The sequence below is a fragment of the Mobula hypostoma genome, chromosome 5 (genome assembly GCF_963921235.1).
Source record: "Mobula hypostoma chromosome 5, sMobHyp1.1, whole genome shotgun sequence".
Taxonomy (NCBI): Eukaryota; Metazoa; Chordata; class Chondrichthyes; order Myliobatiformes; family Myliobatidae; genus Mobula; species Mobula hypostoma.
In genome coordinates, this window is record NC_086101.1 from 111,974,432 (window position 1) to 112,000,816 (window position 26,385).

General features: G+C 44.7%; 2 protein-coding genes across 8 annotated transcripts in view; one reads left to right on the forward strand and one right to left on the reverse strand.

The window, feature by feature from the left end:
- Window positions 1-8,818: 8,818 nt before the first annotated feature.
- Window positions 8,819-19,501, forward strand: ufsp1 (UFM1-specific peptidase 1 (non-functional)). 3 transcript variants are annotated; one of them, XM_063047598.1, is made up of 3 exons: window positions 8,865-8,932; window positions 12,995-13,066; window positions 16,690-19,501. In XM_063047598.1, the coding sequence occupies exon 3, from the start codon at window positions 16,714-16,716 to the stop codon at window positions 17,362-17,364; it is 651 nt and encodes a 216-aa protein (XP_062903668.1). In that variant the 5' UTR covers window positions 8,865-8,932; window positions 12,995-13,066; window positions 16,690-16,713; the 3' UTR covers window positions 17,365-19,501. The 3 variants fall into 3 exon arrangements, with proteins under 3 accessions (XP_062903666.1, XP_062903668.1, XP_062903669.1); XM_063047596.1 differs by lacking the exon at window positions 12,995-13,066 and having other exon boundaries at window positions 8,819-8,932; window positions 16,690-19,499; XM_063047599.1 differs by lacking the exon at window positions 12,995-13,066 and having other exon boundaries at window positions 8,870-8,945.
- Window positions 19,502-23,418: 3,917 nt separating this feature from the next.
- LOC134346260 (uncharacterized) overlaps window positions 23,419-26,385 on the reverse strand; it is a 69,000-nt gene continuing 66,033 nt past the window's right edge. For 3 of the 5 annotated variants that reach the window (XM_063047602.1, XM_063047601.1, XM_063047600.1), the window contains exon 8: window positions 23,419-25,850. In XM_063047602.1, coding sequence (XP_062903672.1) covers window positions 25,179-25,850 — 672 coding nt within the window. In that variant the 3' untranslated portion in view covers window positions 23,419-25,178. The remainder of the gene's footprint in view (window positions 25,851-26,385) is intronic. The other 2 variants (XM_063047603.1, XM_063047604.1) reach the window with 2 other exon arrangements.

Here is a 26,385-nt window from a genome sequence, read left to right on the forward strand (position 1 = left end):
ATACCATTCGCCTTTTTCACCGCCTGCTGTACCTGCATGCCCACTTTCAATGACTGGTGTATAATGACACCCAGGTCTCGTTGCACCTCCCCTTTTCCTAATCGGCCACCATTCAGATAATAATCTGTTTTCCTGTTTTTGCCACCAAAGTGGATAACTTCACATTTATCCACATTAAATTGCATCTGCCATGAATTTGCCCACTCACCTAACCTATCCAAGTCACCCTGCATCCTCTTAGCATCCTCCTCACAGCTAACACTGCCGCCCAACTTCGTGTCATCCGCAAACTTGGAGATGCTGCATTTAATTCCCTCATTTAAGTCATTAATATATATTGTAAACAACTGGGGTCCCAACACTGAGCCTTGCGGTACCCCGCTAGTCACTGCCTGCCATTCTGAAAAGGTCCCGTTTATTCCCACTCTTTGCTTCCTGTCTGCCAACCAGTTCTCTATCCACATCAATACCTTACCCCCAATACCGTGTGCTTTAAGTTTGCACACTAATCTCCTGTGTGGGACCTTGTCAAAAGCCTTTTGAAAATCCAAATATACCACATCCACTGGTTCTCCCCTATCCACGCTGCTAGTTACATCCTCAAAAAATTCTATGAGATTCGTCAGACATGATTTTTCTTTCACAAATCCATGCTGACTTCGTCTGATGATTTCACCGCTTTCCAAATGTGCTGTTATCACATCTTTGATAACTTACTCTAGCATTTTCCCCACCACCGATGTCAGGCTAACCGGTCTATAATCCCCCGGTTTCTCTCCCTCCTTTTTCAAAAAGTGGGGTTACATTAGCCACCCTCCAATCCTCAGGAACTAGTCCAGAATCTAAAGAGTTTTGAAAAATTATGACTAATGCATCCACTATTTCTTGGGCTACTTCCTTAAGCACTCTGGGATGCAGACCATCTGTCCCTGGGGATTTATCTGCCTTTAATCCCTTCAATTTGCCTAACACCACTTCCCTACTAACATGTATTTCCCTCAGTTCCTCCATCTTACTGGACCCTCTGTCCCCTACTATTTCCGGAAGATTATTTATGTCCTCCTTAGTGAAGACAGAACCAAAGTAGTTATTCAATTGGTCTGCCATGTCCTTGCTCCCCATAATCAATTCACCAGTTTCTGTCTGTAGGGGACCTACATTTGTCTTAACCAATCATTTTCTTTTCACATATCTATAAAAGCTTTTGCAGTCAGTTTTTATGTTCCCTGCCAGTTTTCTCTCATAATCTTTTTTCCCCTTCCTAATTAAGCCCTTTGTCCTCCTCTGCTGGACTCTGAATTTCTCCCAGTCCTCAGGTGAGCCACTTTCTCTGGCTAATTTGTATGCTTCTCCTTTGGAATTGATACTATCCCTAATTTCCCTTGTCAGCCACGGGTGCACTACCTTCCTTGATTTATTCTTTTGCCAAACTGGGATGAACAATTGTTGTAGTTCATCCATGCGATCTTTAAATGCTTGCCATTGCATATCCACCATCGACCCTTTAAGTGTCATTTGCCAGCCTATCTTAGCTAATTCACATCTCATACCTTCAAAGTTACCCTTCTTTAAGTTCAGAACCTTTGTTTCTGAATTAACTATGTCACTCTCCATCTTAATAAAGAATTCCACCATATTATGGTCACTCTTACCCAAGGGGCCTCTCACAACAAGATTGCTAATTAACCCTTCCTCATTGCTCAATACCCGGTCTAGAATAGCATGTTCTCTAGTTGGTTCCTCGACATGTTGGTCCAAAAAACCATCCTGCATACATTCCAAGAAATCCTCTTCCTCAGCACCCTTACCAATTTGGTTCACCCAATCTATATGTAGATTGAAGTCACCCATTATAACTGCTGTTCCTTTATTGCACACATTTCTAATTTCCTGTTTAATACCATCCCCAACCTCACTACTACTGTTAGGTGGCCTGTACACAACTCCCACCAGTGTTTTCTGCCCCTTAGTGTTATGCAGCTCTACCCATATCGATTCCACATCCTCCCGGCTAATGTCCTTCCTTTCTATTGCGTTAATCTCCTCTCTAACCAGCAATGCTACCCCACCTCCTTTTCTTTCATGTCTATCCCTTCTGAATATTGAATATCCCTGAATGTTGAGCCATGGTCAGCCTGGTCACCCTGGAGCCATGTTTCTGTGATCCCAACTATATCATATTCATTAATAACAATCTGCACTTTTAATTCATCCACCTTGTTACGAATGCTCCTTGCATTGACACACAAAGCCTTCAGGCTCGCTTTTACAACACTCTTAGCCCTTATACAATTATGTTGAGAAGTGGCCCTTTTTGATTTTTGCCCTGGATTTGCCAGCCTGCCACTTTTACTTTTCACCTTACTACTTTTTGCTTCTACCCTCATTTTACACCCTTCTGTCTCTTTGCACTTGTTCCCATCCCCCTGTTGTGAACTCACCTCCTCTCTCCTAGTCTCTTTAATTTGATTCCCTCCCCCCAACCATTCTAGTTTAAAGTCACCTCAGTAGCCCTCGCAAATCTCCCCGCCAGGATATTGGTCCCCCTAGGATTCAAGTGTAACCCATCCTTTTTGAACAGGTCATACCTGTGCCAAAAGAGGTCCCAATGATCCAAAAACTTGAATCCCTGCCCCCTGCTCCAATCCCTCAGCCACGCATTTATCTTCCACATCATTGCATTCCTACTTTCACTGTCGCGTGGCATGGGCAGTAATCCCGAGATTACTACCTTTGCGGTCCTTTTTCTCAACTCCCTTCCTAACTCCCTATATTCTCCTTTCAGGACCTCTTCCCTTTTCCTACCTATGTCATTGGTACCTATATGTACCACAACCTCTGGCTCCTCACCCTCCCACTTCAGGATATCTTGGACGCGATCAGAAATATCCCGGACCCTGGCACCAGGGAGGCAAACTACCATCCGGGTCTCTGGACTGCGTCCACAGAATCGCCTATCTGACCCCCTTACTATCGAGTCCCCTATTACAACTGCCCTCCTCTTCCTTTCCCTACCCTTCTGAGCTACAGGGCCGGACTCCTGATGTCTTTTGAACAATTAATTGATAAATATTCTCTTTCATACTCACACTTTCTGCAATACCTTCAAGTTAGACATTTTTTACAAAAATATTTAAGTAATTTTCCTTACATATTGGAGGCTGACCTGTTAGATACTATTATGAGTATGAATCCTTCAATCAGGGGTTCTATTGGAAGAATTTATTATTTATTATTGCAATGGGATAAGCGTCCTTTATCTAAGATTAAACAGGATTGGGAGAAGGAACTTAATTTGACTTTTATGACGGAGGATTGGATGCGGATTTCGAAGTTGGTTAACTCTTCTTCAATTTGTGCTAGCCATTCATTGATTCAATTTAAAATTGTACATCGTTATCATTTGACGAAGGAGAGACTTTCTAAAATCTTTTCTAATGTTGATAGTCATTGTGATAGATGTAAATCTGAGATAGCTACACTGACACATGTTTTGGTCTTGTTCTATATTGGAACAGTTCTGGAAGTCGGTTTTTTCAACAATTTCTAAAGCACTTAAAATTAATCTACAACCTAATAAATTAACTGTGCTTTTTGGAATAATTCCTCAAAATATTGATGGTATTTCTGTGTCTGACCAACATGTTATTGCATTTGTTACATTGACAGCTAGGAGGGCTATTTTGTTGAAGTGGAAGGATACATCAGCTCCCACTTTGTCACAATGGTTCTCTCAAGTGATGCTATGTCTTAGTTTGGAGAAAATTAGAAGTCGAACCTTTGAACCTTTATTTGATTTTGAGAAAAGATGGGGCTCATTTGCTCGTTATTATCATTTGAGCTAATTGATAGAATTTTTTCCACGATCTAATTGTAAATTTTTTAGTATGTTTTCTTTTCTTGCTGGCGGCTTGATGTTTATTTTTAGAAGCTTTTTGTATGACGCATGACTCCGGGGTTGTACACCTAATGGGTTCTTTTTTTTCTCACTTTTCTGCTTAGTAGGTCTTTTTTGTTATCACAAATTTTTTTTCAATCTTTAAGATAGTCTTTTTTGAGACAGTGTAAGTGTTGTTACTTCAATGTACTCATGTTATTTTTTTGTATAATATAAGAATAAAAAGATTTGAAAAGAAAGAAGAAACAGAGGCTCGTTAGGCAAAACCTGGTGAAGTGAGGGAATGGTGGGCAGGTGGAGCCAGATTAGAGGGTAGGAGGAGTTTTGAATCAGAGGTTGGTGAGTGATAGGTAGAAAGTGGTAAGGGAGAAGTGGTTATACGAGTGACTAGGTATAACAGAATATGGAAAAACAAATTATCTGCTAGCAGAACTCAGTGAGTCAAGCAACATCTGTGGAAATTAAAAGAATTGTTCACATTTTGGGTCCAAAGCCTTAAGAGCAAACGGGCAGATTGGGAAAAACCTTCCTGTTCTTAAACTACATCCCCTTTGTAATAAAACCGAATAGAAATATAAGAGGGAGAACAGACACTACAGATCAGAGAGGAAATAAAATGCCAATCCCTACAGGTGAGGCAGCATCTGTACAGAGAACACAGCATAATGTTACCAACAGATGACATCACATCAGCCAGCCAATCCCAAAACAACGCACAAAAATTGCCAGAGGAACTCAGCAGGCCAGGCACCATCTATGGAAAATAGCACAGTCGACGTTTCGGGCTGAAATCCTTCGGCAGAACTGGAGGGAAAAAGCTGAGGAGTAGATATGAAAGTGGGGGGAGGAAAGAGAGAAACACCAGGCAATAGGTGAAACTTGGAGGGGGAGGGATGAAGTAAAGAGCTAGAAAGTTGATTGGTGAAAGAGACAGAAGGCCATGGAAGAAAGAAAAAGAGGGGGAGCAGCACCAGACAGACGGGGTGGGAGGTCAAGGAAATAACATGGAGAGGGACAAGGGGATGGGAAATGATGGGGGGGGGGCGTGGGCAAGGCGTTACTGGAAGCTTGAGAAATTACTGTTCATGCTGTTAGGTTGGAGGCTACCCAAACGGAATGCAAGGTGTTGTTCCTCCAACCCAAGTGTGGCCTTATCCCTACAGTGAAAGAGGCCTTGGATGGAGATATTGGAATGGGAATGGAAAGTGCAATTAAAATGGGTGGCCACCGGGAGATCCCTCTTGTTCTGGCAGACAGAGCGTAGATTTTTGGTGAAGCGGTCTCCCAATCTACGTTTGGTCTCACCGATATACAAGAGGCCACACCAGGTGCACCAGACACCGTATATAACCCCAACAGACTCACAGGTGAAATGTCGCCTCGCCCGGAAGGACTGTTTGGGGCCCTGAATGGTATTGAGGGAGGAGGTGTAGGAAAGGCATAGCAGTTGTTCTGCTTGCAAGGATAAATGCCAGGAGGGAGATCAGTGGGGAGAGACGAATGGGCAAGGGAGATGCGTAGGGAGCAATCCCTGTGGAAAGCAGAAAGTGGGGGGAGGGAGGGAGGGAGGGAAAGATGTGTTTGGTGGTGTAATCCAGGTGGAGGTGGTGGAAGTTTCGGAGAATTATGTGCTGGATGCGGAGGCTGGTGAGGTGGTAGGTGAGACAAGAGGAACCCTATCCCTGGTAGGGTAGCAGGAGGATGGGGTAAGAGCAGACGTGCGTGAAATGGAAATGATGCAGTTGAGGACAACGTTGATGGTGGAGGAAGAGAAGCCCATTTCTTTGAAAAAGGAGGACATCTCCTTCGTTCTAGAATAAAAAGCCTCATCCTGAGAGCAGATGCGGTGGAGACGGGGAGATTGAGAGAAGGGGAATGGCATTTTTACAAGTAATGGGGTGGGACGAGGTGTAGTCCAGGCAGCTGTGAGCTTCCGTGGGTTTATAATAGACAGTGGATAAGCTGTCTCCGGAGACAGAGACAGTGAGGTCGAGAAAGGGAGGGTAAGTGTCAGAAATGGACCAGGTGAACTTGAGGGCAGGGTGGAAGTTGCAGGCAAAGTGGATGAAATTGATGAGTTCAGTACAGGTGCCGGAAGCAGCACCAATGTAGTCAGCGATGTAGCGTAGGAAAATTGTGGGACAGTCACCACTGTAGGCTTGGAACATAACGACTGTTCCACATTGTCGATAAACAGGCAGCCATAGCTGGGCCCCATGTGAGTGCCCATGGCTACCCCTTTTGTTTGAAGGAAGTGGGAGGAGCCAAAGGAGAAATTATTAAGAGTGAGGACAAGTTCTGCTAGGCAGAGGAGTGGTGGTGGTGGAGGGGAACTGGTTGGGTCTTGTGTCCAGAAAGAAACAGAGAGCTTTGAGGCCTTCCTGGTGGGGGATGGATATCCATAGTAAAAAATATGATGGGGGCCAGGGAGCCTGAACTCATTGAAAAGATCAAGAGGGTGTGAGGTGTCATGGATGTAGGTAGAAAGGGATTGAACCAGGGGGGATAAAACAGAGTCCAGCTATGCAGATATGAGTTCAGTAGGGCAGGAAAAGGCTGCAACCATGGGTCTATCTGGGCAGGCAGGTTTGTGGATTTTGGGTAGGAGGTGCAGGAACTATGAGGTTGGTGGCGGTGGATGGGAGATCCCCAGAGGTTGGTGATGGTGTGGGGGAGACAATGGTCTGTTTTTTCTTAGTTCGGTCCTGTTTGAGGGGTAAGTAAGAGGAGGTGTCTGAGAGTTAGCACTGGGCCTCAGCAAGGTAGAGGTCAGTCCGCCAGGCTACTACAGCACCTCCCTTATCTGTGGGTTTGATAGTGAGGTTAGGGGTAGTGTGGAAGGAATGGAGAACCGAGTGTTCGGAAGGAGTGGGGTTGGAATAGGAGAGAGGAATTTCAAAGTCTAGATGGTCAACGTCCTGCCGGCTGTTAACTGTTGAAGGCAGAAGATCAGGACAACATGTCCAGGAAGAGGAGGGTTAAAGACCCTCCCGAAACAAGCTGGATGCAGCTTTGTAAAGACTTTGTTCAGCAGGTCGGACAGCATCCATGGAAACGATGAGTCAACGTTTCAGGACAGAACCCTTCGTCAGGACTGAAGAGGGAAGGGGCAGAGGCCCTAAAAAGAAGCTGGGGGGAGGGTGGGAAGGAGAAGGCTGGTAGGTGCCAGGTGAAAAACCAGTAAGGGGAAAGACAAAGGGGTGGGGGAGGGGAAGCAGGGAGGGGATAGGCAGGAAAGGTGAAGAAGGAATAGGGGAAAACACAATGGGTAGTAGGAGGCAGAATCATGAGGGAGGTGATAGGCAGCTGGGGGATGGGGCAGAGTGAAACTGGGATGGGGGAAGGGAGGGGGAGGGAATTACCAGAAGTTGGAGAATTCAATGTTCATACCAAGGGGCTGGAGACTACCCAGACGGTATATGAGGTGATGCTCCTCCAACCTGAGTTTAGCCTCATCCTGGCAGTAGAGGAGGCCATGTATGGACATATCCGAATGGGAATGTGAAGCAGAGTTGAAGTAGGTGGCAACCAGAAGATCCTGTCTGTTGTGGCGGACAGAGCAAAGGTGCTCGACAAAGCAGTCTCCCAATCTGCGTCAGGTTTCACCGATGTAGAGGAGGCCGCACCGGGAGCACCGGATGCAATGGATGACCCCAACAGCCTCACAAGTGAAGTGTTGCCTCACCTGGAAGGACTGTTTGGGGCCCTGAATGGTGGCAAGAGAGGAGGTGTAGGGCCAGGTGTAGCACTTACGCTTACAGGGATAAGTGCCGGGTGGGAGATCCGTGGGGAGGGACGTGTGGACCAGGGAGTCGCGGAGGGACCGATCCCTGCGGAAAGCGGAGAGGGGTGGAGAGGGAAAGATGTGCTTAGTGGTGGTGTCCTGTTGAAGGTGGCGGAAGTTGCGGAGGATAATGTGCTAGATCCGGAGGCTGGTGGGATGGTAGGTGAGGACAAGGGGAACTCTGTCCCTGTTGTGGTGGCAGGAGGATGGGGTGAGGGCCAAAGTGCGGGAAATGGAGGAGATGCGGGTGAGGGCACCACTGATGATGGCAGAAGGGAAACCACGATCCTTAAAGAAAGATGACATTTGAGATGTCCTGGAACAGAAAGCCTCATCCTGGGAGCAGATGTGGCGGAGACAGAGGAACTGGGAATAGGGAATGGCATTTTTGCATGTGGCAGGGTGGGAAGAGGTATAGTCGAGGTAGTTATGAGAGTCAGTGGGCTTGTAGAAGATGTCAGTGGACAGTCTGTCTCCAGAGATGGAGACCAAGGGATCGAGAAAGGGGAGAGAAGTGTCAGAGATAGACCAAGTGAATTTGAGGGCTGGGTGGAAGTTTGAAGTAAAGTCGATGAAATTGACGAGCTCAGCATGGGTGCAGGAAGCAGCACCAATGTAGTCGTCAATGTAGCGAAGGAAAAGTTGGGGAGCAGTACCAGCAGAGGTTTGGAGCACAGACTGTTCCACATGAAGTTGAGACAGTTGGAGATGAAAAGATCCAGTGCAGGTAGAAGGTCCAGGAGGAGGAGGGGTCTCCTGCCTCCTCCCTCCACCTTCTTTATAGGGCCTCTGCCCCTTCCCTGTTCAGTCCTGAGGAAGGGTTCCGGCCCGAAACGTTGAAAGATCGTTTCCACGGATGCTGCCCGACCTGCTGAGTTCCTCCAGCGTGTTTCTCTGACCCCAGCATCCGCAGGGTATTTTGTGTTTAAGACTTTGTTGATGAGAACTGGCTGTCACGTGGGATGCGATCACGTGGTGCGCTTCTTTGTCGGCATTGGCTACCTCCTGGCCACGCTGAATCCCTCGTGGGACGTATCGCGGCGGGTCCAGCCAGGCACTGGTCGAGAGGGGTGGATGACGTGAAAACGAACGCTCTCTCTCATTGGAAGGGAGAGGCACCACGTGTTCACCAAACGCTTTGGCATCCGGGCTCTCGGCAGCTCCCGGACATTTCGGGAAGGAGGGAAGGCAGGTAGTGGCCGGACGATCTGCGGGGGAGAGGTGCTGCTGCCGATGCCGCCGGACTTCAAGTGAGGAGCGGGAGTAGGCCAATTATGCTGCTCATCTGGCTGGGAGGCAGAGGGGAGAGTCCTGGGAGATCATTGGATTAAGTAGGGTTGAAGACGTGGCTCTAGAATGGAGGGACCGAAGAGCGTTGGGAGGGAGTCGGAGAGAGAGGGATGGATGATGGTTCGGGGGGCAGAGTTGGTAAGAAGAAAGCTGGGTTGGAAGTGGGCTCTAATGTTTTTCCTCCACAGCTTTATATTTCAGGCTTTTATTCCACTCCGTAGACAGTAATATTTACTTTGACCATCAGATGTCATCCTATAAAATTCTGAGATTGGCTTTCCTGCATGCATACTCGGCAAATCTACAGAATAGTAACACTAACAATCAATGAAAGAGCAACCAGAGCGCAGAAGACAACAATTTGCGCAAATGCAAGTATTAATAAATAGCAATAAATAACAGAAACGTAAAGAGCCCTTGAAGTAAGATAATTGGTTGTAGAAACGTCTTAATGATGGGGCACGTGAGTGTGGTTAACCCCTTTGTTCAAGAGTCTGATGGTCGAGGGGATAATAACTTCCTGGACCTGGTGGTGTGGGTCCTGAGGTGCCTGTGCCTTCCTGGTGGCAGCTGTGAAAGAGAACATGGTTTGGACGGTGGAGGTCCCTGATGACACTGCTTTCTTGTGACAGTGCTTAGTATAGGTGTGCTCAATGGTGGGGACTGTTTTACCTGTGATGGACTGGGTCATATCCACTAATTTTGTAGGATTTTTCTGTTCGAGGGAACTGAGGTATAATAACTGTTCTTGAACCCAGTGGTGTGAGTCCTGAGTCCTCAACCTGACCTGCTGAGTTCCTTTGGCATTTTGTGTGTGTTTATATTACAAACACTCACTACCTCAAGTGCCTAACAACTCTATTTTGAAGCTACTGCAGTGTTGCCCTGACGTGAGAGAATTGGATTGTGTTATGGAGACACAAGACACTGTAGATGCTGGAATTCAGGGGAACAAATAATCTGGAGGAACTCAGTGGGTCCAACAGGATCTGCATGGGGTTTGTACTGAATAGTTGAAGTTTTCTGTCAAAATCTTGCTCTTAACCTGAAATGCTGACATCTTTTGCTTCCACCCCCAAAGATGTTGAGTTTCTGCTGCTGATCATAGGACAGTGCTCTCCAGTTCAAATCACTGGTTAGTCTCTGATGTAGCTGAAGTGACTCTTATAACCAAATATATAATTTTTGCTTTAAAAATATTAATATCCATTCAGTGGCCACTTTATTAGATACTTCCTACTCATGATAAAGTGGCTGTTGTGTGTATGTTCGTGGTCTTCTGCTGCTGTAGCCCATCCACTTCAAGGTTTAATGTGTTGTGCATGAAGAGATGCTCTTCTGCACTCCACTGTAACACATGGTTATTTGAGTTACTGTCGCCTTCCTGTCACCTTGAACCAGTCTGGCCATTCTCCTCTGACCTCTCTCATTAACAAGACATTTTCTCCCACAGAACTGCCACTCACTGGATTTTTGTTTGTCAAACACTCTAGAGACTTCTGTGCATGAAAATCTCAGGAGGTTAGGAGTTTCTGAGATGCTCAGACTTGAGTTGCTGGCAACATGATTGGCTGGTTAATGAGCAGCTGTACCTAATGATGTGGCCCCTGAATGTTTATATTATCATCTTTGCTTTGTGTGCAGTGAACTGCTCCAAAAGCAGCAACAATTTTTTGCTTTACCTTGCCATTTTATCAGCTACAAAAAGATGTTTGTGTAAGCATTGAGCGTAGAGTTGCTAGTACAGAAACAAGTCCCTTTGGCTTACTTTGTCCATACCAATGACTAATCCCATTTGCTAATGTTAAGCCATGGGGTAGCATGGTGGTGAAGTGGTTAGTGCAATCGCTTTACAGCAGCACCTCCAAGAGGAACACAACCTTGTTGTAGGGTTGGAGGCTTGTGTGCCTCAATGACCCAGAGAGCTATGTTGTCTGGAGTTGGGGCCTTGTGCTTTGGCTCTTGGTAGGGTCACCCATGCCAAGCAGTTCAAAGGGTAGAAGCCACCAGTTGTCCAGTTTCAGGGGTTCAGCTGGGGCTAACAACCCTGGCTGGTAAAACAAAACTGTTACGGAAACAGTAGTGAAAAATCTTCCTATATCCGTATGCAGCAGGATTCCTGAGTCTCCACCCGGGACTTGCATAGCTGAAAACAGAGAGGACGCTACTGACGTGGCGCAGGAAGCTGTGAACACAGCCAGGGGTGGAGGAGCTTCATTGCTGCCCTACACGGCAGCAATGTAAAGGCTGATTTATACTTGTGCGTCAAATGTACAGCGTAGCCACGTACTCAACGCCGAACCCTACACCGTAGCCTAACGCGCACCTCTCCCAAAATGTAACTACGTGACGCAGACTGAAACAACTGTGATTGGTCTGATTGGTAGCATCGCATTTCCTCCTGCGCTGCAATAGCTTCCCATTGGGCGACTGAAGGCCAGGGAAGGAACTCTGGCTGCAATGCTTTCCATAAAGCTTTACAGACCTCCGAAATTATGGAGGACCCTGAGCTTGACGCCAGTTTGTAGCTAGCTGCTACAGCCTGTTGACTTCCACCTGAAGCTAAAACTCGAATGGTGATTGCCCGTCTCTGAGTATACTGTACGTACGCTGATGCAAAATAAATGGTTGGAGACGATGAACCAAATCGTCAAATCTACCTGCCGACATCCGAAAATATCTGAAATGCATTTCCTCGTCCATGTCTCTCAGTGGCCGGACAAGCACAGAAAATTCACCATCCTTCAGTTTCAGTCGCCATTGTTTGAAGTTTGAGTTTCTTCGTGTTGAGTTTCAACACAAAGAAACTCAACACAGTGGCATAAAAACCCCACCGCCAACTAGCGTTTTGGCGGTGAATTGCAGAGCGACGCAAACACACCAACGCACAAGTATAAATGCTCACAACGGCGTAGCCCACTTGAGTAGGCTACGGCGTAAGCTAGTACGCACAAGTATAAATCAGCCTTAACAGTCAGTAAGTAAGTTTACTGCGGCAGCAATCCCCAGTCGGGGTTCAATCCCTGCTGCTGCTGCCTGTATGTTCTTTATTTACAATGTGGAATAGGCCCTTGTGGCCCTTTGAGCCACGCTGCCAAGCAATCCCCCAATTTAAACCTAGCCTAATTATAGGACAATTTACAATGACCAATTAACCTACCAGCCAGTACGTCTTTGGACTGTGGGAGGAAACCAGAGCACCTGGAGGAAACCACGACGGTCATGGGGAGAGCGTACAAACTCCTTACTGACAGTGGTGGGAAACGAACCCAGGTTGTCTGTACTGTAAAGCTACCATGTTCTCCCTGTGACTACATGTTTCCTCTGTGTGCTTGAGTTTCCACCCATGTTCTAAAGATGGTGAGTTCTGAGCGTTCTGTGTTGGTGCAGGAAGAGCCACAACACACATGGGCTGCCCCGAACACAGTCCTCTGTCCAGATGCCTGTTAAACATTGCGATCTCTGATATTGTGGTGCTCACTGAGCTTTTTGATATTTCATCACCAGTCGAGGTGACATCCTCGGTGCCCAGTTGTTGGTGTTTCTCTTTGGGAGTGTTCATTTGCCTCGGTCCTGATTGGCGACCCTTCAGTTGACCTTTCAATTCTATTGGCTCGCGTTTCTACGTAAGGCAGACAGGATGTAAACTCTCAACTCATTTACGGGAGCACGCATGGTGTTATGAAGACATGATCCACTGTCACTGTCTCGGTACACGAAGACCAAGAAGGACACCACTTTAACTGAGACTCTGCGAAGATTCTGGTGCAGGAAAACACAAGGCAGGCACAAGAATTTTTAGGAGCGTGGTTCCCTCCTGATAATTCCATAAACAAACATATCAAAATCAACACCATCTACAAATGGCCAAAGAAGCACGAACTAATGGTTGTTCAATAAGCTACAAAGTGACTGCATGATTGCTCCATTCTCAAATGCAGGGTGTGTGTCTGTGTGTGTGTTAATATTGATTGCAGTGTGCCTTTATAATTATTCATCTTTACTTTGTACATATCGGACAGAAAATCAGAATGGCTCTCAGACAAGTAATTCAGAACTATCGCTGCTCTCACTAGCATCCCACTAATAATCGAGTAAGTAAATTTATTAAGTCATAAGACCATAAGATATAGGAACAGAATTAAGCCATTTGGCCCATCGAGTCTGCTCCACTGTTTCATTATGGCTGATCCATTTTCCTGATCCAATTTCCTGCCTTCTCCCCTTATCCCTTCAAACCCTGAAACCCTGACTAATCAAGAACCTATTGACCTCTGCCTTAAAAATACCCAATGACTTGGCCCCCACAGCCTCCTGAGGCAACAAATTCCACAGATTCATCACCCTCTGGCTAAAGAAATTCCTCCTCATCTCTTTTCTGAAAGGATGCCCCTCTGTTCTGAGGCTGTGTCCTCTGGTCCTGGACTCTCCCACCACAGGAAACGTTTTCTCCCCATTCACTCTCTATCAAGTCCTTTCAGCATTCAAAAGATTTCAATGAGGTCACCCCTCATTCTTCTGAATTCCAGCCCTTCAAAAAAACATCCTCCATACCAACAGTGATCTGTGGACCAGCTTACTTCTGGAATCAAAAGTTGGAAGCCTCTCAAGGTCTATTCATTGTGTTTACCTATGAGTTTATTGATCATGTTAATTACTTCAGATCTCTCAAGTCAATGGGCATAACAGTAGCGTAGCACTATTAGTTTAGCATTGGAGTTTAATCCCAGCATCCTCTTTAAATAATCTCTGTACGTCCTTCCCATGGAATGTGTGGGTTTTCTCTGGGTCCTCTGGTTTCCTCTTACAGTCTGAAGATGTACCAGTAGGTTAACTGGTCATTTCAGATTGCCACATGATTTGGTTAGGATTAAAACAGGATTATCAGGAGTTGCTGGGCAATGCAGCTTGAAGGACCACACTGTATCTAAATAAAGTTTACTATCATGGTCATGGAGGCCAGGTCATTGAGGATATTTAAAGCAGAGGTTGATACTGTCTTGATTAGTAAGGGTGCCGAGGGTTATAGGGAGAAGGCAGGAGAATGGGGTTGAGAGGGAGCCTAAATCAGCCACGTTGAAATGACAGTGGACTCGATGGGCTATAAGGCCTAATTCTGCGTGTGTGTCCTATGATCTTGTGTGCTGTAAATCTTGTTTTGTGGCAGCAGTATTTATTTTGTAATTAGTATTATTGGGGTTCCTGTCTTTTCTGCTCAAGTGATGACAGATTACCATCTCTGAATACTGGTCTCCGGCACCAAAAGCTGCCTTTGATATTGTTGACATAACAGGCAGATGTGCGGGGATATGCTCCCCTTGAGCAGATGTACAGGGACATTTGCCTCCCCTGACCCAGCTTCTGAAATGTTGAAATAAGAGAAGGTGCTGCTTTTTATTTTTTTTAATGTTTCGGTCGTTGCATAGCGGAACAAAAAGATTCACAAGTAAGTCAATAAATTATCTTTGTTCAGGTTTGATAACACCTTACGTGTGTTTCAACATCTTTAACGTGCCTGCAAGCTCATTCTCCATTAAGGCCTTTATCCACAGTGTGGATGATGCTGGTTACTGTCCTCTGTATCCAGCTGTTTCAAGCTATTAAGTTGTGTCTTCCCTGTGCCAGCTTATGAGCGAATTGTGTTGACCAGAATTCCACAGTAGTGTCTATGTGGTGGTTGTCCGATGACAAGAAACGTGTGTGAGATTTTTTAAAGTGGACAAGTCGTTGCAGTGGGGCTCTCAACCTCATAAGTTCCAAACAAGCATCACAAACTGGGATCTTGGTTGCAGTGGATGACGATGGCATCTTCTGTGCCTTGTCGTGTCCTTTGCTCTACATAGAGCGTTGCAGTGTCATTTTACTGGCCTTTGGATCTCATCTGCCTAATCTGCTGGACCTGACTTTGCATGCTAGGACAGCTGTGTCCCTATCGCACCTGGGTTTGAGGCCTGCTGGCTACCCTCACCTGGTTTAGCCCACCTGTTGAAGCAGTGTATCGGTGTGGCCGCTGTCATGTGCAAACAGCTACTTGGAGCCACAGGTGAAAGCTGAGTATCTGGTGGGGACCAAAGCTGGGTGAGCTGTCCCAGAATAGACAAGACAAGCCCATACACCAGAGATGCTACCCCTCCGGATGCCCCATACACCCCAGTGTCCATGTGACCCAGAACTGTCATTTCATCTTTCTAATCTTGGTATCTAGCTCCCTCTAGTGGTTGCTGCAAACTGTTCAGCGGCTGCCAAGATAATTCTCCTGTGTATATTCTTAAAGCTAATTCTCCTGCATCTTCCCTTTTCCTTAAATTCTGTACATAATCACATCTGGTTCAGTGTTCCCTTGTGATGTATGCTGTTAATACCCATTTACAGACCAATCCAATCAGTTTGAATGCTGATTGAGAATCACCTGATAGTCCTAAGGGGGAAAAGAGCACTTCAATCCATTGAAAACATGCTGACCACCAACCACCAATTTACATTAAGCCTGCATTACTCGCCATTGTACTGCTGGCGTTTAGGGCAACGATGAAGGTCCTCTATCTCTGTTTGTATAGAAGGATTCTTCATTAGTTTCCTTAACAATTGTTTTTTGACAATTGTGGGACTTCAATTTTTCTGTCATTCATTTTATGGGGTTTGTTTTGTGGATGTCTATGAAGAGTATGAATTTCATGTATACTGTATACATTCTCTGACATTAAATGAACCTTTAAGCGGTCAGGGTTGTTAGCCCTGAGCTGAACCCCTGAACCTGGAGGACCAGTGAACCAGCCTTAGTCTGGCCTCTACCCTTTGAACTGCTTGGCATGGGTGACCCTACCAAGATCCAAAGTACAAGTCCCCAACTCCAGCCAACACAACTCACCAGATTATTTGAGGCACACAGGCCTCCCAGTCCTACTTCTTGGAGGAAGTCTGCTATCAATCCCTTTTTTAAATACTCCCCTCATTCACAACATTTCTCCTCCCACGGCTCTCCCACTCATCTACATACCCTAGGAATAATTTGCAGAATGAATTTAACCTACTAATCTCATCTTTTGAAAGTGGAAGGAAACGGAGCTGGTGGGGGGGAGCACTCATTCAGTTACGAGGAGAACATACAAACTCTAACACGGACAGCCTTGGAGGTGAAAACTGCATCTGGGTCTCCATAACTGAGGCAGGAGCTGCATCGTTTTGCCATTATGTGACTTTGCATTTTATGTGGTCTATTTTTGATTTATGGGGGAGGGGGTGGCACGGTAGCTTAGCAGTTAGTGCCTTTCTTTATAGACCAGCTGTAAGATCAAGGTTCCAGTCCAGCCCCTGTCTAAGGATAGATGCAAGAGGTACTGTAGATGCTGGAAATCTCAATGTGCTGGAGGAGTGCAGGAGGTCAGGCAGCATCTATAAATGGGAATAACAATCAATGTTTTGGGTTGAGACCCTTCATTATGTTTATTCCTATCCATAGATGCTGCCTGACCTGCTGAGCTCCTCCAGCATATTGTTTGTATTGCCCTACCTATAAGTAGTTTGTACATCCATCCTGGCGCTCCGATTTCCACCCTCATTTCAAAAAGTGTGTAGAGTGGGTGAGTGAGTTGTGGGCTTACGCAGCACAATCCTTGCTGATTTAATGCAGAACAACACATTTCACTGTTTCCATGTACATATAAGTAAAGCTAGTCTTTATCTGTTTTAATCACTAATAGTGTGTCTCTTTTGGTAGGTTGTCAGAGAACCTTGATTAAGCATGGAATTGATGAAGAATATTCATTCTGGTCTCCCTCTTCCTGAGCCAGAGTCTGATACTCACAGACTGTCCCTGATCCGAGGGGATTATCTCTATTACCACTACAGTTGTGATGGCATGGACGACTGTGGCTGGGGCTGTGGGTACCGCACAATGCAAACCCTCTCCTCCTGGATAATATTACAGCAGACTAACAGGAAGAACCACAAGGTACCCACCCTGAGGGAGGTGCAAGTGGCCCTTGTTGAAATGGAGGACAAGCCCCACAGTTTCGTTGACTCCAAGACGTGGATTGGCTCCTTCGAAATTGCCTTGTGCCTCGACAAATTCTACGACGTCCCCTGCAAGCTCATCCATGTGCGGCAAGGGGGAGAGCTGCTGCAGAAGATAGAAGAGCTTCACTCGCACTTTGACACATTGGGGTCCCCGGTCATGATGGGCGGAGACAGCGACAGTGCATCAAAGGGAATCCTGGGAGTTTACACAGGGTCAGAGAACCACTACCTGCTTGTTCTGGACCCTCATTATTCTGGGAAGACCCTAGACAAGGAATATGCTCAACGAAAAGGTTGGGTTGCCTGGAAGAGACTGGACTTGTTTGATCAGAACTCATTTTATAACTTCTGCCTCCCTCAGTGGAAGGGTGTGTAATTTCATGTCACTGAGGCAAACTTGCAGCTGCTGGCCAAAGACTCGGTCTGCTGTTGTGAAGTGATGGATATACAGGGCCATTTGATGAAATAGGGGTGAAATAGAGTTGACTTGCCAGTCTAGATTATGTGAAGCTGTTGACTACTATCTTGAGTGGCTGCAACTTCTAGTCATCATCGCCATTATGCACCATGTCCTATGACAGTGATCATGATCCATGACCAAGGTTTTTGGCAAATTTTTCTACAGAAGTGGTTTGCAATTAGTACTTTTGGGCAGAATCTTTAGAAGACAGGTGACTGCAGTCGTTATCAATACTCTTCAGAGATTGTCTGCCTGGCATCAGTGTCACATAACCAGGACTTGTGATATGCACCAGTTGCTCATACGACCATCCACTACCTGCTCCCATGGCTTCACATCACCCTGATTGGGGGAATGGGGGCTAAGCAGCTGCTACATCTTGTCTGTGGCTGGCCTGTAGGCTAGCAGAGGGAAGGGGTGCCTTACGCCTCCTTTAGAGATGTATCTGTGTCCTGTCACCCAGTAATGGAGATAGATCATACAGGAACATCCATTGCTTCTAACTTCAAGTTTCATTCCTTACCATGAAGAAATTTCCAGTGACATACTAATTAATATTCTGGTACTGGAGAGGCTGGGCACACATCATCTTAAGAAACAAAGTACTCAGCTGGTCAGGCAGCATCTGACCAGCTGTCTAGAGTGGAACATTATTTCTGGAGATTTCCCCATTTTTCTCTAATCAGAACCTGCAGAATAAAATGCACTAACTCTTGACCCAGGAAGCAAGTGGCCCTTATTGCCAGTGCTGTTTCTTTTTTTTCTTAAAAAGGTTGAGCTTAGTTCAGGGGTTCCCAACCTGGGGTCCATGGATCCCTTGTTTAATGGCATTAGTTCCATGCCACAAGAGGTTGGGAACCCCTGGCTTAGTTCCATGCCTTTGAATTTTATCCATAAACATTCTCTCTAATCCTGGATCAACTCTAGTTTGAAATAATCTATTCTTGTGGAAAATCTGGGGGAAAAAATTCTCATTTCCCATCAATCTATTGACAGCAATTTTGAGTATAATTTCTAGATACGAGCCCTCGCTTTAAACCCATCTTCCTGACAACCTCTTGGGTCTCCAAGAAGCTGGAAATTCCCCCATTATTACAAACACAAATTTTTACACAAGAGCTGACGCCCACAAGCTGCACCATACTAAGGGGAGTAGATTGTATTTTAAACCAGTATAGTGGGCTTATAGAAATGGATAGTGTTCTACAGTGTGAGATGAGATGCCAATTTCACTTGTTCTCTAAAGCACTTATATAGGAACTTACTAAATCACACCAGATGATGTAACCTTGCCCCCATTTATGGAAACTCCATTTTCGAGCTTTCCTTTTTAAACAAAGCATTTCAAAATGGTTCCTGCTCCCTTTGTAAGTTGGTCTTTTCAAGCATGTCGCAGAATAGCTGGGCAAACCGGCAGGCCGGAACACAGGTGGAAGAAACCATTCATCTTATTGACACTTAAACTAATTTGCAATCTGGCCAGATTTACTTTAATCAAATTTCTTTAGTGGCTACAATCATGTTTTTTTTTTCCACATCTGCATTCTGGAGCTGCCTCTCTGCAGTGGGAATTAAAGCATTATCTTGCCTCCCGTTGCATAGCAACTGCCCTTGTATACCCATTGGTGAGTTTGACCTAATTTATAGATAAAACCCAGGAGGTAGGGATGTTGATTTAATTTCAGTAAAGCTAGCCAGGAGATAAATCTCTATGGTTTTGGGAATATCAGCAAACTCTGAGGAAACCCAAGCCTGCTGCCTTTTGTTTTTTAAAAGAAAATGTTACTGATATTAATAATGAATACCTGTTTACTCAGTTATCTTAAATTAATTTATCTCAATAAATCCATCTTGTGACTTGATTTCTTTTGTTGCGTGCTGTTCTTGTTGATCCCCAATTGCTGGAATTCACAAACTGAGCCCTCCCCATCATGTGCAGTGCTGTATGTCATATACAATCACTGTCTTTTCATGACCGTTATTGTTCTCGGCAAATTTTTCTACAGAAGTGGTTTGCCATTGCTGCCTTCTGACAGCATCTTTACAAGAGGGGTAACCCCAGCCATTATGAATACTCTTCAGAGATTGTCTGCCTGACGTCAGTGGTTGCATAACCAGAACTTGTGATATGCACCAGCTGCTCATACAACCATCCACCATCTGCTATCATGGCTTCACGTGACTTGGGGGTGGGGGGGGGTAGGTGGGCCATCTTGCCCAAGAGTGGCCTGAAGGAGAATGGAGGGGAGGAGTGCATTAGACTACCTTTGGTAGAGACGTATCTCCAACCCACTACCCACCATTGAGGACATTTATACAGAGCGCTGTAGGAAAAGAAAATGGTGTCCTTCACTTATCATCCAGGCTATGCCCTCTTTGTGCTACTACCAGCAGGTTCAGAAGTCTTCAACCTTCAGGCTCCTGAACTGCCATGGATAACATCATTCACTGAAGCTGCTATTTACAGGCTCAGTTTGAAGGACTGTTTACAACTTGTTACTGTAATTTTCTTACCCTCAACTTGTCTTTTGACTGTTCAATGTAATTTTTTGTAAATTCTATTTTCTTCCTGTAAATGCCTACAAGAAAATGAACCTTGAAGTGTAACATGGCAATATGCACATTTTACCACATTGACTATACTTTTTCCATAGATGCTGCCTGACCTGCTGAGTTCCTCCAGCATTTTGTGTGTTGTTTTGATTTCTAGCATCTGCAGATTTTTGTTTATTGTAGCATACATACATTTGTTAATAATACATTTATTTTGAGCTAGTGCCCTGAATGTAGTGTATGAACAAAATCAGATATTTATACAAGCTAAACATAGAAACATAGAAAATAGGTGCAGGAGTAGGCCATTTGGCTCTTCGAGCCTGCACTGCCATTCAGTATGATCATAGCTGACCATCCAACTCAGAACCCTGTACCTGCCTTCTTTCCATACCACCTGATCCCTTTAGCCACAAGGGCCATATTTAACTCCCTCTTAGATACAGCCAATGAACTGGCCTCAACTGTTTCCTGTGGCAGAGAATTCCACAGATTCACCACTCTGTGTGAAGTTTTTCCTCATCTCGGTCCTAAAAGGCTTCCCCTTTACCCTTAATCTGTGACCCCTCGTTCTGGACTTCCCCAACATCAGGAACAATCTTCCTGCATCTAGCCCGTCCAATCCCTTTAGGATTTTATATGTTTCAATAAGATCACCCCCTCAATCTTCTAAATTCCAACGAGTATAAGCCTAGTCGATCCAGTCTTTCATCATATGAAAGTCCTGCCATCCCAGGAATCAATCTGGTGAACCTTCTTTATACCTCTATGGCAAGAATGTCTTTCCTCAGATTAGAGGGCCAAAACTGCACACAATACTCCAGGTGTGGTCTCACCAAGGCCTTGTACAACTGCAGTAGTACCTCCCTGCTCCTGTACTCGAATCCTCTTGCTATGAATGCCAGCATACCATTCGCCTCTTTCACTGCCTGCTGTACCTGCATGCCCACTTTCAATGACTGGTGTACAATGACACCCAGGTCTTGTACCTCCCCTTTTCCTAATTGACCATGATTCAGATAATAATCTGTTTTCCTGTTTTTGCCACCAAAATGGATAACCTCACATTTATCCACATTAAATTGCATCTGCCATGAATTTGCCCACTCACCTAACCTATCTAAGTCACCCTGCATCCTCTTAGCATCCTCCTCACAGCTAACACTGCCACCCAGCTTCATGTCATCTGCAAGCTTGGAGATGCTGCATTTAATTCCCTCGTCTAAATCATTAATATATATTATAAACAACTGGGGTCCCAGCACTGAGCCTTGTGGTACCCCACTACTCACTGTTAAAGAATGAAGCTTACTAAAGTTAGATTTATTAAATTGGGTTGTCAGTTCATTTGTGGATTTAACACATGGAAATCTGAGAGGGCATCTTCTATGCCATTTAATTGGCTTTCTAAAGTTGATGTGCATGGTGCATCTTGAACAAGGAGCAGCGAGAGTGAACCAATTATGAATATAACATAAAATGCTGGAGAGGATTGGCTTCTTCCCACTTCCTTTCCAGCCTTGATAAAGGACCTTGGTCCAAAACATCAATTATTTATTCCTCTCCATAAATGCTGCTGAGTTCCTCCAGCATTTTGTGTGTTACTCTGGATTTTCAGCATCTGTTGTTTATTTATTTGAGATAGAGTGCAGATTAGGTCCTTCAATCTATACTGCCCAGCAATCCCCCAATTTAATGCTGTCTTATCACAGGACAATTTACAATGACCAATTAATTCCAACCAGTACGTCTCTGAACTATGGAGCACCCGGAGAAAACCTACATGTTCATAGGGAAAACTTACAAACTCCTTACAAGCAGCAGCAGGAAATGAACCTGGGTCTCCTGTGTTGTAAAGCATTGTGCTAACCACTACACTACTGTGCTTGAAAGTAACTCTGAAATATGCGAGGGGAGGTGGGTAAATTTGCTCTTGTCGCACATGGTAGGCAGGCTCCAAATGATTAGCTGAGAAATGACATGGTAGTCAGAGCTGCCACTACACAACTCCAGCAACCTGTGACCTGCCCTGCCCTTAAATGCTGTCGGCGCAGTTTGTACATTACCCTTGTCAAACTGTGAACTTCCCCCTACATTTGAGGTTTGCTGGTAGGTTGGTAACTGGAGAACTGGGAAGAGATAATTGGCATGAGGTTACTGACACATTTCACTGTACGTTTTGATGTAAATATGACAAATAATGCTAATCTTACCTTGGTATGGAATTGATGGGAATGCTCTGACAGCTGGCATTGACTCACTTATGTGACCTTGTCATTAGAAGGAATGGAAATTTTAACAACTGTCCTAGTCTATATGAAGGAAGTGCAGGTGCTGTTCTTGTGCCAAGGTAGCCAGTAGGTTTAACCCTGAAGGCTGAGAGGTCTCTGAAGCACAAGGAATTGAGTCTCTAGCTTCACTTCAAGCAGAGTTTCAACATTGGTATACAAGACCATAAGAAATAGGCACAGAATTAGGCCAACTCATCATGGATGATCCACTTTTCCTCTCAGCCCCAATTTACTCCCTTCCCCCACTATCTCTTCATGTCCTGCCCAATCAAGAATCTATCAACCTCTGCCTTAAATATACACAAAGACTTGGCCTTCACACTTGCCTGTGGCAAAAAATTCCACAGACGTTTTGGAGACTACATGATCGAGGACTTGAGTGAATTTATTGTAACTGAATGGAGCAGTTCATGTTTCTGGAGAAGGAAATACAGTTGCTACTTTTGGTCTTAGATTATAAAGGGCAATAAGCCAGTGATCTTACTTAATATGCTGGAATGTTTGTGCATGTGTGGCAGACAAGAATGGGTACTGTTGTGTACTATCTGGCAGGGAAGTCCTGTTGACTTACCAAGGTCAATTTCTAGATGAGGGAGAGGAAGGGTACATTTGCCCTGAACCCACGTAATTTTACCCCAGCAAGCAGCAGAGCAGGAAAAAAACTCATGGGAAAACATGAGGCTGACAATAAATGAATTAGGATGATTAATAGTGGATTATCACTATCAGTTCCTCCAAGCGAACCACAACCTTGTCGTAAGGTTTGGAGGTTTGTATGCCTCAATGACCAGGAGAGGAGCTATGTTGACTGGAGTAAGGGTTTTATGCTTTGGCTCTTGGTAGGGTCACCCATGCCAAACAGGTCAATGGATAGCAGACGGGCTAAGAGTGGCCCACCGGTCATCCAGGTGCAGGGGTTCAGTAAAACAAAATAGTTATGGAAACAGCAATGAAGAATCTATCTACGTCTAAGTGCCACAGTATTCCTGAGTCTCCACCTGGGTTTTGCATGATTGAAAACCAAGAGAAAGCTACTGGCACGATGAACGGAGCCAAGAAAACTGCCAGAGATGGAGGACCTTCACTACTGCCCTAAACACCAGCAACGTAACGGGCAGTAGAGAGGTCAGAATCTGTTGATATACAGCATCCAATAGTCTAACATTTCTCAAAAATGAAAGAGAGGCAGGATTCTTCTACCCTTTAATGGGCCAAAACTTAAAGAACAAACTACGTACATTCATGTGACTAAAAAAAATTACAGTGTCAATAACATTTGTATGCCGCTGTAGGCTGCATTTCTGCTGTTTCACTTCACTTATCTGGACACCATTCCAAAGAGTCAATTTTCTCTGCATACAACAATCCTTACAACAAACTTCATTCTACAAAGAGGGTTTGCAAATCCCTTGTAAATAAAGTAACAGCATAAAATAAAACAGAACTTTGATGCATCTGGGTCTCTACTCAAAGTCAGTTCACAAAAATAACCTCCACTGTGTTCACTTTAGAGGTGTGGTGCACTGGCAAATACAACCTGGGATGCTACTGTTAGGAATCTGCCTATTTGGCTCTGATTAGAATGGATGAATGTTTTGACAAATTTTTAGTGCCAGTCTGACACAAATACAAGTTCTTATATTCACAAATAATGGCAAGTTATGGGGAAGGAGAAAACATTTGGGCACAACTCAGATTGGGATTAGCCAATTTTATACCTAAGCAAACTTCTACATATGTTGATGCATAAACTAGATACTTATTTGTAAATAATAATTATTGTGTGGGCTAAACAAGCCATTTATCAAATGAGATTTATTTCCTCGGGAACTGACAATAGTTGGAAACAATTTTGCATTAAATTTTAAATGACTTGGCCTTAAACCACAAGTGTTTGGTCAGTAATCTTAATGGCACTACTAAAAATATATGTGCACCTGTTACCCCAAAGCTCCTTGCCCAAATTTCCCAATATACAGTGTCAGAGAGCTCTCCCACCCCCATACATTCCTGACTTGGAATATACTGCAGTTCCTTAATTGTCACTGCTTCTAAATCCTGGAATTCCCTTCAAACAGAATTGAAAAGCATCACCTTCAGGATTGCAGTGTTTTGAGTTGGCAGCTCTCCTCCACTCTCATGCCAATTAGGGATGGTCTTGTCAGCAAAATCCACATCTTGAAAATTGAATAAATAAAAAAAACTTTTGATATCACTCAGAACATGTTCAGACCTTATATAAAGAAAAAATTGAATGATTGAGACTGCAACTCGCTTATTGGTGGATCACACTCCGGTACGCCTCTTTCACTCTCCGGTTCAATCACCTTCAGTTTGCCACTTAGCTGTGTGTCAACTTTACCGTCCTTCAGTCTTGCACACTCCTCCTTCGAAGTAGACTCTTTTCAGCCATTGTGAGACCCTACAATATTTCTCAGTTAACTCTTTCATTAAACTCTGCTCCTTTGATCACAAAATAGACTAACTAAACCCTTCAGAACATCAAAACAAGGCCCTGAACATCTTTAATTATTGTCAGGATTATTTCTGTATATTCACCAGTGGTTACCAGAATAACTGGGTATTGAATTTTTGGGTACTAAAGATTCATTTCAGTAGAATTACTAATTGGCTTCCAACTCTAGAGAAGCAATGATCAAACATTTCAATCACATCGATTAGGAGTTCCCAACCTTTATGCTATGGACCAATACCATTAAGGAAGGGGTCCATAGACCCCAGGTTGTGAACCCCTGGGATGTTGTTACATGTTATGACTTAATGTAGCATTTCTTCAATTACCGTGGGATCTCGGAGAAACAGTTTAACAGGACAGAATTAACTTGTGCATTTTCCACAAGGAAATAATATCAAACAGGTTCAGCATCATATAAACTGTTGCTTAGAACACGTGGCTTGTCTTTCCTCCCAGTTCGACTGGATCCTTTCAGAATGGCTGGACTCGGCAAGGAAATCACACTTGCCAATTTCAGTCTCTTGAGCCACCACTGGCAAAATGTCTCTCGAGATCACTGGGTCAAACATTTTAACCTCAGTCCCCGAGGATGTGCCGTTTACTCTGGATGCCCAAGTATGATCGTGATACTTCGGAGGGGGAGTGGTGTATTTACAATCAGGCAAGGATACGTGATGCATTTTAGGAAGTTCCATGTCATGATGAGACCTTAATGAGCTGTTACAGTCATGAAGAAACGAGAGGTGCTTTTGCTCAGTTCCATCACTGTCCTTTATACCTGAGGTTCCTGAATTGCCTGATAAATGAATGCCATTAACTTTAGCCTCTGGCTGGAGAATACCCTCGCTCTTCAGTGAGCATGATGGTGTTTCTGCCTCTGCGCAGTCCAACGGAGCACAATGCTTAAGTTCGAGTAAGGTGCTGATGGCATCATGCTCTGCTTTAGATATGGGCCTGTTCTGCCCCTCACACCTGTTCGGATGGGGAGGAGTGGGACTCGGCACCGTTCTCTGAATGTTCGTTGGAGCCACACATGTGGACATGATAGGAGGTGGAGAGTTCAGTTGTAAACCCTGAAGCATCTGTAAAGACGAATGGATAATAGTTCATACAGTTATACAGCATGGAAAGATGTCCTTCACCCAACTGATCCATGCCAACCACAATGCCCCAATCCAAGCTCGTCCCATGTTAATCTAAACCAGGAGTTCCCACCCTGGGGTCCATAATGGTATTGGTCCATGGCGTAAAAAAGGTTGGGAATCCCTAATCCAAACTTTCCTATCCATTTACCTGTCCAAGTGTTTTTTAAAAAGTTGTTATTGTGCTGGCCTTAACTACTTCCTCTGGCAGCTCATTCCAAATACATACCATCCCTTTTTGTAAGGTAAAAGTTGCTCAAGTTCCTATTAAATCTCTCTCTTCTCCGTTTCAATCTGTGCAGTCTAGTCCTTCACACAAAATGCTGGAGGAACCCCACAGGCCAGAAACCATCCATGAAGGGTAATGAAGTCCTGATGGAGTGAATCAGGCAAAAATGTCGACTGTTCATCCCCCTCCCTCGATGCTACCCAATCGCTGATCATTACTAAGAATCAAAAACACAGTGACAGTTTG